A 15,203-nucleotide genomic window follows, 5' to 3' on the forward strand; every position below is an offset into this window, starting at 1 on the left:
ACTGCTATAGAAAGCTCTGTAGTTAGCATTGAATTTATGATATGATTGTGGTATATCTAGTAAACAAAAAATACAGAACGGTTTTTCACAACTCAGAAGATTTTATTTGTATAATTGCACATCTACAAAAACCGAAAACATATTAGCTATTGCCAAATAGCGTATAACATTTTGTTTTTGAAGACTTTTTTATCACAGAAATTTGTGAGTAATAAAGAATATAGAAAAAAATAATATTCTCTTAGCAAGAGCATCAAACCGAGAGAAATCAAATTCCTAATAGTAATCCATTTTGATGTGAGACTGTAAAATTTGATAAAATAAAACTTTACAATTGACTTCAGAAATCAAAAAGAATTATGACCTGTGACTTGATAGGCAAAGTATGATGGACACGCTAAGTATTGCCGATGAAATCCTCGTATTTGATTAATACGGAGATGGAGGGTATTCTTCTATGATGATTTTACATGTACTTTTCCAACAAAAGTAGAGATCATAATATCCATAGCCGTTACAATTACCACAGTTGTAAGCAATGGTGTATGACCCAGCTGACAGTCCATTGCAGAAACCTGTTGGACAAAAACATGAAGAGAAAACTAATTGTTTTAAATAGATGATATAAATGTGAGCATCTATGTGTCATCAGAAAGTCTATAGTGTTGTGCCACAGTCCCTCCATGCATGGATGGTCTGTTGTTATGCCAAAGTCCCTCCATGCATGGATGGTCTGTTGTTGTGCCAAAGTCCCTCCATGCATGGATGGTCTGTTGTTATGCCAAAGTCCCTCCATGCATGGATGGTCTGCTATTTTGTTCATGATTTTTTGGAGTAAAAGTATAAATTCTTTTTGTGAAACATTCATTTTGTTGGTTAGCATTCATGTATTCTTAATGTTTTACTTTGATTTACCAACTACTTATTTATACTAACTGCCGGTTTATGTAATATCTGCTAACTAATATTGTTCTATGTGGCGAGGTTGGAGGCTTTCGTATTGAAATTTAATAAAGTAACAGTTTAAATAAAGTTTACTGTCCTAAATCTCTTCACACATCACAAACAAGACCCATGAGCTTTCAGCTAACCCTTTCTCATATTTGTAAATCTGTAGCAACTTACCGTTCACCACTCTAGGTCTATGCAAGTTTACTGAAGTTCCCGTTCCCCCGGAGTATACAACGCCCTCTATAGTGTATGGATTGGTACATTCAGCACCATTAAAGGTGAAATACCATCTGCCACAGCTGCCATCACTTCCTGCCAATCTCATATCTCCCATGAACTTCACAAACAAGGAAGTGTCGTCGTATTCTTTTGTAAAACTACATGTCTGAAATGGTAAAATCAAGTTTTGCTGAGTGCTGACAAGATATACTATATCATTGACAGGTATCAATACTAATTAATAACCATATACCATCAATATTGGTTTTATATCTCCATCTATTGACACATAATCTCTGGAACTCTACAAAATATTTCTTTTCTTAAAAAAAACTGTAAATATTTGACATTGCATGTATGTATGTATGTATGTATGTATGTATGTATGTATGTATGTATGTATGTATGTATGTATGTATGTATGTATGTACGTATGTATGTATGTACGTATGTATGTATGTATGTATGTTTTAAGTCAAGTTTATTAGGAATTCTGTCAGCAAAAGCCAACAAACAAAACAATCAACAACTATTAAAAGTTACACAGAGACAATTGACCAGCAGAAAAGACGTGGAAACAACTGAGACTTAAAAACCATACAATAAACAATCAAAACAAACAGAAAAGCTGACAACAATTCAGAAACTGTCTAAACCCTTAAAGCAGAACAGGCCGTTTTATATGTAGGGATGTTCTGAATACGGAGGACTGTGACTGAGACACGATTCCGGTCTTTGCCACATGATGTAAGGGATTATTTATGACCATGTGGAATTACAAAATCGCCCTTACAGGTAGAATCTGTATTATGGTTATTGATAACTAACATGTTTGAATTTGTAACTTAGATACTGTGGTGCACAGTAAAGGCTGCATTCACAAATAATAGTGAAGTGGGGTGGGGAGAGGGAGGTCAGAGGAATCGCGATTTAATTTTTTTTCAGACCACCCTCAATACACTCAAGTCATTTTCAAGTCCCCCTGTATGATCAAACTTTTTCAAGTCCCAAGAAAAAATAAACATATATTACACAATTCTGCTCGCAATTGTTTGGCACTACCTGTTATCAGCAGTTTGTAGAGCTATATTTCTAAGGAAAGTTCTTAAATTTATTCATTTTTAAATGCATCACTTGACTTTTTTGATTTATCAGTGTAAGACGACTTGAGTTAATCCAACTCTGGCCAGGTCAATGGCACCAGCTAAAAAGCACACAAAATGACAATCATGAGAGAGTATGCAAATTGTGTATTCCTGGCTACAGTTTGCCAAATTGTGAAAAAAATGAGCGCAGTGACCTACCGAAAAAATCTTTTTCAAAAGTACAAGACATATATGACTTAGGTGTTACTTAAAAAGGTTTTACAAAATTGACGATACTGGAAGGTTAAAATATTCCATCAAATGAATGTTTTAATCTCTGAAATTTTGGGTATAAAAATTGCAAATTGTGTACAAAAGGGATTCCATTTACTCACACATTTTTTTCATTTAAATTAGAGTCATTACTGTTCAAAGTTTTACATTTGTGTTATTGTAAGATGAGATGTGAAAATTTCATTCGTGGCATGAACTTGAAATGAATGGTTTTATACATTGATTTTAAGTGATTTTTGTTTTTGCATTTGTAGAAAATCAAGCATGGTGACCCATCCTTTTCTCTAATACGTGATTTTTCTCATATGCTAGAATTCAAAAATCTCTGATAACTTTCAAATCTCATGTGTTACTCTGTGGCCTGATCTTGTGTGCAAGTATGTTTCACTGTCATGGGCGTCATTTGACCCAAACTCTTCTTCAACTACATCAGAGTCAGAGCTATCTCTGTTACTGCCGGTATGCAGTGACAGTGACACTGCCTGTAGCAGGGTAGTAGCTGTATTGACGTTGATAATTTTGATGACAACTTTGCTCAGTTTAAGCAACTGCGTTCTTGTATTTACTCCTTACAGCATGTTGAACTGTCCAGTATTCAGCTTGCCAACACAGCCTGTGTATGTGTACTGTGCATTCGTATAATTTCTGTCTTGACTCTAATTCAATATTATCACCAATACTTATATGTACAGGCTTTGTCGATAAACTGAATATTGTGTGTTTCAGCATGCTGTGGGATGACAGCAAGAAACTGTATTTAATATACTGCATAGAAATATCGAAAAAATTATCAACATTTGCAGGTTTTGCCCCGTTACAAGGGCAACTTCTTGTTTCTACGGAAATTCAATGGCATTCCGATACATTTGTAGATTTCTTCGAGATCAAAGTCATGAAATGCGACAAGATCGTTCAAGACATTAGAACCATTGGATGACATTAAAATGTAAGAAGAACAACGCTTCAAGATACCCGAACTCTTGTTGATCTTTGTGACAATGAAATCAAAGTGCGTTTCATGTGATGGTGTAATTACTGAGGTAGCCATAGAATTACAGAATCGTTTTCGGACAATCTTGTGTCTGTGTGTGTCTATGTGTCTGTCTATCTGTGTGTGTATTTGTGTCTGTGGCTGTGTGTATGGGCATACTCATCCGATTCACCAATTATGTTTGATAAATGTCAAAACTGAAATTAAGATGTGTGGCTATCATGAGCACAGATTGATCAGATATAACTAACCACTAGCTGCCCACTATCCCTTCCATCTGCCAAATTATTCCATGCACACTGTCTCCAGTTTGTGGAAGTTGGCGCCGGATCTCCATCATCTCCTGGTGGTCCTGGTGGTCCAGGTGGACCTGGTGGTCCGGGCATTCCAGACTCACATGGCTGCAAAAATAAACAGGACCACAAGGACATTCTTACTTACTTAATACAGCGATTTAAGGTTCAGTTATGGTTGTTTCAACTGTATGGACCCAATATACAGAAGTATGCAAGTATATCTTTTATATTATACATACTGCTGGTTTATTTAATGATCTGTAGTTGTCATAGATTATGAAATATAAGTATATCTTTCATCAGAAAACAGCACAATAGAAATTATACAAACACACACACACACACACACACACACACACACACACACACACACACACACACATATATATATATATATATATATATATATATATATATATATATATATATATATATATATATATATATATATATATATATATATATACTGATACGTTAAATTGGGGATGCTGTCATTGTCTCAGTGTTTCAAAAAATCTAAAAAGTAATCTTTTCTTTAGGGAAGTGTTCCAGAAAATGAAACGGTATCTGTATAAGGGACAGTTCACATTACTTTCAGCCAAGTTGGTTAAATTTGACGACATACATATTTATGCGTTCATCGATGACATACATTGTATCCCTCTTATCGATTACTCATGTGAAAGAAAAAACGTATGGTAACACTGAAAGAGTACAAATTTAACCATAATTTTACCTTCATAACGTCTGTCTTTTTGTAGAATCCGTCACAATATTTCACAAGTAAGGTGACAAACAGCAGCAGGGTTAAACCTTTGTTTTTCATGATTCAATTGTATGACTTATCCAGCGTTAATAGTCCAGCGATGCTACTTCCAGTCTGTACACCTTTTAAACAATTCCAAGCTGTTCCTTCGTGATAACTGCACCCCCTTGGGAGTATGTCTTTTATTCTTTCGGCATCAATAACGTCATGACAAGGACTTCAGACCACTCGCCATAGAATTATTTTGTAGAAAATATTATCGTTTTCAGACTGTGGTTGCAAATAATTGAGATTAACTGATATAAAGCAATATCATGCAACCCTTTCCCTAATTTGTACAACTTTCCATGGAATAGCAAGTAAAAAAGAAAGGAGATCGCCGTTTGTGCATTTTCTGCAATGAAAGTGTTATCATCAATGACATATTCGTTCCAAGCAGCTCGGAATCACAATAAAATGAGTTATTTTACGACAAACTACTGATAAGTTTTTGAAGAGATACTTATTTTTTTGGCAAATTTGGACACAACTTAAAGTGATCGTGGTTTTTGAATTATTAATGACTCTTGGAAGATCAATACATTGCTTTGTTACGAAACGGACATGAGATGCACCAATCGATCATAACGGGGCGATGCACTGTAGGAAAACGTGTCTACCGCAATGTTTAGATTGAAATTTGTACTGAAAGCAAGGAATACAAATAGTACGTCAGACAAAAGCAGTTTACCTGGTTTATATCATACAAGTGGGGAGGAGGTGATATGAAAATGATAAACAATACAAGACGGTTGAATAACATCGTAACTTAAGTTTATTTGTCATATTACGAATTGGTAGACAACCATACAAGACGTTGTCTCGGCATTGACTGTAAGGCGAGACATATTTCTGAGAAAACTTTTTTCATGTTACTCTTAAAATGAAAGTACAGAACATGTCTTGCAAAACATCGACCATGGCTCGGATGACTGGTCTCTTCAATGCTGTAAGCCATTGCCTTCTCTTGTATTTTTCTTCAATCCATCCAAGCAGAACCATAAACCACTTGTTAATATCTTGTAGGTATAGTAGTGGTCCAATACATAGCAGTATTGTGTTTGCAATATATCTTGCAAATACATAGAATACAAAAACCCATACACGCATACACAGGTTTCTACTTTTATTTGTGTTTCCATTAATTTATTTAGATATTCTATAAACAGCAGATGAATTATAATAATCAATCCGTGAAAGCGTCAGGCTGTTGATCAAGGATGGAAGATACTTTTTACTGATTGCCACCGTAGGGGGCAGCTCCAGAGATCACTGAGGTGTGTGTACCATCAGAGGTATACGGCAACATATTTTTTTCATTTACATCCATTTTGGAAGTACATCCTACTGCACAGACAATTTTTCAGGCAAGAATAAGTGGACACAAAGAAATTTTGTTTTAATCATTAGTAACCTGGGGAGTCCACTCATACCATCATTTTTATTTAGATCCTGCATAGGAAAATCCATTTTAGTTAATCTTTACTCCCCCTCCCCAGCCCAGGTAACTGACCAGCAACACTCCAGCTCCCCCTAATCAAATGGTTCACCCCTGAACTGTTCCAGATATTGACATTGCCAAACACAGAAGGCGTCCGCTATCGATCGACAGAATTGCGGTTTAAAGGCAGGCCTTGGCTAAAGCTTGGTTTCCATGAAGCTGCCGCTTTGAGCTTGATTTGCGCCATCAGCGGCGAAGTCGCGAACTGCGAGCAACTGCAGGCCCGAGGTCTGACATGCGAGACTAGGGAAATTGTTAAATACAGATAAATAACTGAAAGGTTGTACAGAAACACAATCTAACAAGCCAGTGTTTCATTGATTTACAAATAACGCCAGATAAATAACATATTTGTTTCCGGAAACCCGACACATCACATTTAAAACTTTCCGACTCTAAACTTTTGTTTCCTCATTGTCAAAAATAACGCATGATTTTTACTGAATTTTGCTGTTTTTGATGGTCACACTGAAATGCAAATTAGAAAAAAAAAGTTCCATACAGACTGACCCTATTTCCTGGGGCTTGTCAACCGAAACGCACAATTTTTTTCCTTACGCCTGAACTCAGAAAGAAGCAACATTGTGAAAATCTTTCATAAAATCGAGGAAATTAATAATGCCGCAAAATCGTCCATGCAGTCGGTGAATTGAATCATGAAAATTCATTTTGAAAAAGATGCGTCTAGTCTCCAGTCAATGGAAACTAGACGCGTCTCTATCAAAATGAACTTGTGTTGAAGTCTTCACAGAAAAGTTGAGGGATACAATGCCGTAAAATATTAAATTCAATTTCGAAAGAGTCTATCAAAGCTTTGATTCAATGGTGAAAACAGTTGCTTGATGTTTGCCGACGCACGATTTGATCATAGAGATCTCCCGTCTGAGGTCAGTAGTTTGATCTTGTCGAAAACAGAAGACACAGTGACCATGAATGTAAAGCAATGATCTATTTATCTGAAAACTTTATACGACACAGTTCATGTTTTCAATTAAATTTATGTTGTGCACATGTGCATTTAGAACATGTTACCGTCCACGAGAAGATATCGCTGTCTCTCATGTTAGAAACTTCATTAAACCAAAACCTTCAAAGCACTGGCTATCAAGAGATGAAATTGAGACCATTGATTATACTTGCTCCAAGTCTGTGAGCATATGGATATCAAAACAGAATAAATTGAAGGGATGGACCTCAGCAGACTGAAAGGCTAAGGCTGGTGTTTAGATCGCGGAGTGAATGCCCGCTTGGCCGGACAGTAACTGCTCTAGCGAGACACAGGCAAAGTGACTTGGGGCCAGTCTAACCATTGATAGAAACACATGGAAATTGAAATATCTCATATATCATAAAGATGTCATCAAAAGGGATGTGTGGATTTTGTTCTGCTCCATGTAGTCTTAACTAGCTGATTATCAGTTATTCTGTTATTTTACAGCTGAAAAACCGTATTCCCTATAGTTGAACTTTATTGAAGGACCTTTCATTTTAACTTTCGACTTGACGGTGCAGATAGCTGGCAGGGTACGCTTACCCATTCCGGACACCTGGTACCACCACTATTTCGTGGTTCAAGATGACCCCATTGCCATTGTCATTTCGATATATTCCTTGGACCTGGTAAATTCCATAGTTACCTTGAATGATAATGATTATTGGACCTGATTTGATGTCTATTGACTAATTACATCACACATACAGTCATTGGGCTACCATCTTAAATATTTTAGATGGTCATAATGACTGTCTTTCCTACACTTAAAAATACGTCAAACATGTTCTAAAACATCTGTGCATTCAACTCGCAATTGACAGCCTTATATCACAATAAGAAAGACCAACAAATATCTGATGTTTTCCACGCTTTAGCCAGGATTCACACATCTCCAGAAAACTTATCATATATTCCTAAACAAAACACCTACCGTACGATATTTCGCTATAATTAGGATTTACTGGGATCGCAGTCCCTCTATCACGTGATAAAGGGACCGTGCCTGGATGAATGACGTGATTCACTCTTCAACACGATTGAAACTAATTTGGGATAACTGGATGGTGAAGTACTGTCGATTTAATATGCAAATGTAACCTCATCTACTTTTCTTCTTAAGTTACACATTTGTTTTTATGAGCAATTTGTAATATTGCACCATTCAGCTATATGGCACCTAACACTTTTGAGAAATTAAAAATATGAAAATCTTATTATTAGAAATTTGAAAAATATGAAAATCCAATTATTCCAAATTAGTTCCTATCGCATTCTTCTCGAAAGTTAACATGACCCTGGATCTTATAGGGAACTTTTGATTATTTGATTGATGATGACATGTCGTTTAAAACACGATTTCTATAACCAAACATAGACCTGAAGATCGATTCAGGATCTATGACTATTTATGACCACAATGATGTTGATTGCGTCTTTAATCTTTGCCAACGATCATTTCAAAACTTGTTCTTCTTCTTAAAGCTTGATATCTGGAATAAGTTCTCTTACATTTGTTACAACATCGAGGCTTCTTGTAAACCTTTAATCCTCAAACTTCGTCAGAATTTTGTCATTTCACAATTATCTTTATTGAATTTGCCATTTGGCTCAGCGCGGAATAAACCTCGGCTGGAAAAGGCCATGGATCGGGATTAACTATGGTGTTCAGAAGATTATGAGGTGTTTCTGTCTTTTCTTTTCTCTTAAAATGCCAATCGTTACAGAAGATGCTACTTTTTAAAACTGAATGTTTTCGTTACTCGTTTTTTAACAGAGCTTTTTACTCGAGTAGTGTTATGCCCTTTCATGGCAAATCTTCAACAAGTGTTAGGTCATACAAGTCTATTTTATTAAAACATTACACGGGTTTGTTAAACAATAATTTTTATCCTGATAACACTTGTACTTGGGTGGGAAAGTGCCACTGTAAAAATTGCCGTCTCTGTTAATTTCTCTGTTTTGTTTTGTTTTGTTCTGTTTTGAAATTTTTTGTATTTTTTTATGATTGTTTTATTCTGCGTTTGTCTTTTCTGTTTTTAATTTTGTATGTGTAACTTGTTAAATGTGTGCTTTTGAGGAGGGTTGCTTTTGTATAGGTGTTAGTCACCTGTGCGACTCATCCTGACTTTATGTCAAAGCTGCATAAATAAATAAATAAATAAATAAATAAATAAATATGTTGCCAGATTTGTCCCCTTTTTACTAAAAACATTCTCGAGATCTGCTTTTGCGAATAGCTGTCTAGCCAGGCCTTCTCAGAAGTCACAGCAGGTTAGCTGGTAGCCAGCTAGTAGTTAGGTAAAACGGCTAACAGCTAGCTAAAAGCGGCTACTGGGGATTAAAACGACTAACAACTTGAACAGCTATCCAGCCACTCCTTCTCAGATGTCATCACTGGTTACGCTGCTTATCGCAAATATAAAAGGTTAATAATAGCTTGAGAAGCTGACAAGCCAGCCCAGGCCAGGTATTTTCAGAAGACACCACTGGTTAGCTGGCCAATTCTCGTTAGACTTCCCAACACGTTTCGGTATAAGATAGTTTCCTAAACAGTCGTATTAAACGGCCTTTGAGCAAGCTGATGCAGTTTCATCCGGAGTGTTGTCCTCTGTTGAAGTGAAGGTAGAAGCCATAAGAATTTTGGAAGAGAACGTGTTCCAAAATTAATATTGGACCGGAATGTTGCTTACGCTTATGTTTTGACGATGTGTCTGTCGAATTCGGCCGAAAATCGCACGAAACGAGCGTTTTTGAAGCAAATTAAGTACAAAGTATACATTTTTAGAATGATAGGGAACGATCGACGGTTACATGATAGATGAACTTGCTACTTTTCACGGTAAAATCGAACGTCGAAGATGACATGGTGGCATAGTCCCTATAGGAAATAGCCATTTGGTTTCCTGACTTTCTTCTTCTCAGGCATATGTACACACGTCTATGGGGCGCATAGACGCAGAGCGGAATAGACCACAGGGGACTGTGATAGAATCTTGAGTGTCGGGGCGGCCCCACTGATGACAATTAAATTTATGACATATATCCATTTAAAAACATATGAGATTTTGATAACTGCAGAATGTACTACGTCGAACCATGGTCCCTCCGTCGAGCCTTAAGTTTACGGATGGACCGTGGTCCCACCACGAAGGGACCGTGATCTGTAGGACCTCATCCTGGTTTTCCCTCCCTCTCCACATCTGAAAAGTAAAATTGGAACGATTGCTGTGGCAGTGAACTTTAATCGGATCCACAATCATGGAGTTTGTAGCTACTTTCGCTATACACAAATGAAATGGACTGTAATCTGCGTACTGGAATGCTCAGTGGTTAATCGTAATATCTAAGTTAGGGTTTCGAGACCATGGGTCCGAAACCCTCTAGTAATCGTGTTCCGTTTTTTATTATTATTATTGTACTTGGGCCTCAGCCCAAGTACATTTGGTTTCATTCCGTGGAAAAACTCTGTAAGGTATAAAACTCTGTAAGGTAATAACCATTTCTGGCTGAGACCAGGGAGGGCAAAATGTCTTGGCTTCATCTTTCTTGGCATAATAAATGGCGTAATGATGTTAACTGAATGGAAGTGCTGCTCTCAGCCAGTCTTGAATAAGTGAGATGTGAATATTAATGCTTCTCTATCTGAGTTTTTGCCACAAAATCTTCTGAATATAATCAAAATGTGCATCGAAATGCAACAATTAATGCACCCTCCGTTTCCTAGGCGATGGCACGACCCTTGCTACACCCACTGGACGAGCCAAAGTGGGAGGGGTAATTTCAGTTTGGTCGAACAAGAGGGCTCGAGACCAGAATTTAACATTTAAACTTGAAACATGTTTAATCGCTGACAAGATGTGGACTAGTGTTAATCGAAGTAAAATTGTGAAAAGGAAAGGTTTTATATCCCGGACACATTGAAAAACATTACGACTGGAAACTGTACCCCCGTTGAGAATAGTAATGCCCACAGCGATGGAGAACACTTATCCTTGAGCTGAGAAAACCAGACCATCATTTCGAAAAGAGCTGCAGATTCGAGAAGCTCGTTCAAAATAGCTAGGTACACCCCATGAAGGGGTGGTTTCGAGTTTTGAGGGCAAATTTCGCCTCCTTCATATAGAAATCGTACGTTTTGTTTTTCCAGGAGAACACACCATTTGACACAAAATTTGCATGTAAAGGGGTCGCCAGTAAGCACGTGGTCAAATCTGGCATAAGAAACAATATGAAATGTTGGGTAAAGCCAGTCCAAAATAAACTGATTTGAACTTTTGTGTTTTGTAATTTATACCACTGCAGTAACATTACCTTTTTTTTGACAACATCACACAATGTAATACGTTTTGAAACTGAATACTCCGACGTATTCTGTGTCTCCTTTGCTAAAAAATACGGTATGCCGATTACCATGTAAGGAGATGATGACGTCAAGACAGATTTGTAGTGTGTTTGGTCCTGGATGGTGCACGAAGTTTTGTCAAGGTAGCTTGTGTATTTATTTCCTAAATGGGAGAGATTAGGGTCGATCTAAACGAAGGCCGAAGAATGTTATGATCCTCTAAGCGAGCTGAACTCTAACGCGAATGGTTGGATAATTTGGAGGATGTCTAGAATGATCTCGTCTCATTAAGATTATTTGGCGGTCAGTATTGAATTTCAACTGCGTCACAAGTTTGCGAAATGAGTATTCCGTCGAACGGTCAACGAACGATATTTTAGAAATCTGGAGACATGGCACATCGCATTTTTATTTTAATATTTTATATTTTACAAAAGATGTAAGAAGCAATGATTTTGTCGAAAATTCTGAAAAAATATAGGAAGATTTGATCGCGAACACATTTTCACTTGGGGTCAACTAGCTCTGCGTACGATGCTGTGTGTTCCGCTACAGCTAATCGCCCCGCCCACCACAGCCCTGCAAAGACCCGTACGCGTACGTAGGGTCGGTGACTTCAAATCCATTTTGGGACTTGACGTAAAAAGCCAAATTACTGCCGAAATTCAGCGTTCTTGGGCCCAAGTCGTATCCCAGCCTACCTCAGCTACTCGATCGCTTCCAAAAATGACAGTCTTTTATTCACTTCTCGTAAATAACCGTCGATGTCGGCAACTCTCTCGCTAGCCCTGCGTACGATGCTGTGTGTTAGCTGTAGCACATAGCATCGTACGCAGGGCTAGGGTCAACATGGGGTCGCAGCCATGTTGCCTCAAAACTTATTTCTGTCTGCACTCAAAACTCAAAATGTCGGATATGAACCTGAAAGATCGATGCAATTTTGTCAAACTTCGGCGAAATTTCAGCATATAGACAAAATTTCGTCTAGGTAAGGTAAATTTACTGAAATTTGATCGACAAATAATCCTTAGCTTGAACGTGACAGCTCGCCTTCTCCGGGAAGTCAAGTATCCAGCTGCTCATACACAGTTGCCCATATGGCCAGGTTTATGAGATTGTTTTCAAGCGACGGCGGCAGACCGTACGGGGCTCTGGATATGAACCTACCGCCGGTGTAGCTGTAATAACTGTTGCGTTGTTTTTAGTGCCCACGGACGAAGTCCTGGGGGAGTTATAGGTTTGGTCATGTCAGTCCGTCCGTCCGTCCGTTCACGCAGATATCTCAGACATGCCCTGGTCAATTTCTTTCAAACTTTGCACAAGAATAGTACCCAACCCCATACAGATGCACGTCGATTTGTTTCACAATGCGATCGAATTTGGCCGTGTTAGAGGACTTTTTAGTTTACACCTCCATAGACTCCCATGTATAAGGCAGTTCTCCATAGACTTTCATGTATAAGGCCAAGAAAAATAAAAATTTAGTTTCTCATCGATCTATTCTAATTGCCTAAAGGATGCAGTGACACAGTTTTTTGTCCCCACGGATAAAGTCCAGGGGGCTTATAGATTGGGTCATAACCGTCCGTGAGTCCATCAGTGAGTCCATCGGTTCACGCAGATATCTCAGACATTTTGACAAAATATCATGTGACCTTGGTGACCTTTGACCTCAAATATACATTATTGTCCATAACTCAGTAACCACAAGTGCTAAACCTTTCATATTTAGTATGATGGGACACCTTATGACGCCACATATTGTACCTCATTAATTATGCGCATATCTAATTTTGAGCGAGCCAATAGAGCTAGAGGTCTGATTTTGGTATATAGGGATAAGTTAACAATATAATTTGTTTGACAAAACGTCACGTGACCTCAATGACCTTTGACCTCAAATATACATATTTGTCCACAACTCAGTAACCACAAGTGCTACACCCTTCATATTTGGTATGATAGGACACCTTATGACACCATATATTGTACCTCATTAATTATGTGCATATCTTATTTTGAGCGAGCCAATAGAGCTAGAGGTCTGATTTTTGGTATATAGGAATAACTTAGCAATACAATTATTATGACAAAATGTTGACGTGACCTCAATGACCTTTGACCTCAAATACATATATTTGTCCACAACTCAGTAACCACAAGTGCTACATCCTTCATATTTGGTATGATAAGACACCTAACGACACCACATATTGTACCTTATTAAATATGCGCATATCTAATTTTGAGCGAGCCAATAGAGCTAGAGGTCTGATTTTTGGTATATAGGAATAACTTAGCAATACAATTATTTTGACAAAATGTCATGTGACCTCAATGACCTTTGACCTCAAATATATATATTTGTCCACAACTCAGTAACCACAAGTGCTACACCCTTCATATTTGGTATGATGGGACACCTTATGACACCACATATTGTACCTCATTAATTATTAGCATATCTAATTCTGAGCAAGCCAATAGAGCTAGATGTCCGATTTTTGGTATATAGGGATAACTATAGGGTAGAAATCTAAATATGCCTATCTAAATATTAGACATCTACCATCGAGAACAAAAGAAATTTGCTGTAATTTGAATATTTAAGGAGTTTAAGCAATTTCACTATAAATAAAGAACCCCTGCCTCAAACTCCACAAAAGTTGCTAGACATATTTTGCCGTTGTCATGCGATTGCTTCGTTTAATAACCAGTAAATCAAATGCCTAATTGACAGGAGGAAATTCAAGACCATATTTGAATAGTAGTATATATTGTCCTCAAAATTACTCTATCTCGGCCCAAGTACTCATTGCCTTCAGCAATACTGCCTTGTTATTAGGGTTTCGACACCATGGGTGCGAAACCCTATTGTAATCGTTATGTTTTTTATTAGGGTTTCGACACCATGGGTGCGAAACCCTATTGTAATCGTTCTGTTTTTTATTATTAGGGTTTCGACACCATTGGTGCGAAACCCTATTGTAATCGTTCTGTTTTTTAGGGTTTCGACACCATGGGTGCGAAACCCTCTTGTAATCGTTCTGTTTTTTATTATTATTATTATTATTATTATTCTTCTTACGACGAGCTTTTGCAACTATCACGCGAACACCGTTGCACCTAGAGACTTCATATTTGGTACACAGGTACAACTCAGCAAAAGTAATTTTTTGATCACATGACCAAAACAAAAGGTCACGTGACCTTTCGGCCATTTTGAAAATAAACTTTAAAATTGACTTCATTTGCATAAAAATTAACCAATCAAAATTCTGTCCTAAATTTTTGTAGCCCATAGGGTTAGGCTCCTTCATGCCAAATATCAAGGTCACAGGTCTTGCCGATTTTGAGAAGAAGATTTTTAAAGTATTATTTTAAATATTTTTCAGTGACCTTTGACCTCCCCTATAGATTTACAAATGCCCATTATAGACTAGCCAATAGAGCTAGGAGTCTGGTTCTTTTTCGACGTAGACGATCATTGGCTGTTAATGTTCACCGAAATATTTTGGGTCAGGTCACGTGACCTTGACCTCATTAATTATGCGCATATCTAATTTTAGGCTAACCAATAGGGCTAGAGATCCGAATTTTGGTACACAGGGACTACTATGGGATAGAAATCTATTGCAAATATGTCACGTGACCAGACCTCATTAATTATGCGCATATCTAATTCTAGGCTAACCAATAGGGCTAGAGATCCGAATTTTGGTACA

At 37.5% G+C, this 15,203-nt stretch overlaps 1 protein-coding gene across 1 annotated transcript; it reads right to left on the bottom strand.

Moving 5' to 3' along the window:
- Positions 1-79: 79 nt before the first annotated feature.
- Positions 80-4,870, bottom strand: LOC139124756 (collagen triple helix repeat-containing protein 1-like). The gene is made up of 4 exons (XM_070690866.1): positions 4,573-4,870; positions 3,792-3,941; positions 1,126-1,336; positions 80-575 (listed from the first exon to the last, which is right to left on the bottom strand). Exons 1-4 carry the CDS (start codon positions 4,660-4,662, stop codon positions 430-432), a joined length of 597 nt encoding a protein of 198 aa, XP_070546967.1. The 5' UTR covers positions 4,663-4,870; the 3' UTR covers positions 80-429.
- Positions 4,871-15,203: the final 10,333 nt, after the last annotated feature.

Source organism: Ptychodera flava (assembly GCF_041260155.1).
Source record: "Ptychodera flava strain L36383 chromosome 23 unlocalized genomic scaffold, AS_Pfla_20210202 Scaffold_24__1_contigs__length_23054250_pilon, whole genome shotgun sequence".
NCBI lineage: Eukaryota > Metazoa > Hemichordata > Enteropneusta > Ptychoderidae > Ptychodera > Ptychodera flava.

Bases quoted from the DNA above. Each gene is read 5' to 3' on its own strand.
- LOC139124756 (XM_070690866.1), bottom strand. From the start codon at position 4,662: ATGAAAAACAAAGGTTTAACCCTGCTGCTGTTTGTCACCTTACTTGTG. The intron at 3,942-4,572 runs GTAAAATTATGG...TTATTTTTGCAG, and splicing joins AAAAGACAGACGTTATGAAG to CCATGTGAGTCTGGAATGCC. The intron at 1,337-3,791 runs GTTAGTTATATC...TTACCATTTCAG, and splicing joins GGGATAGTGGGCAGCTAGTG to ACATGTAGTTTTACAAAAGA.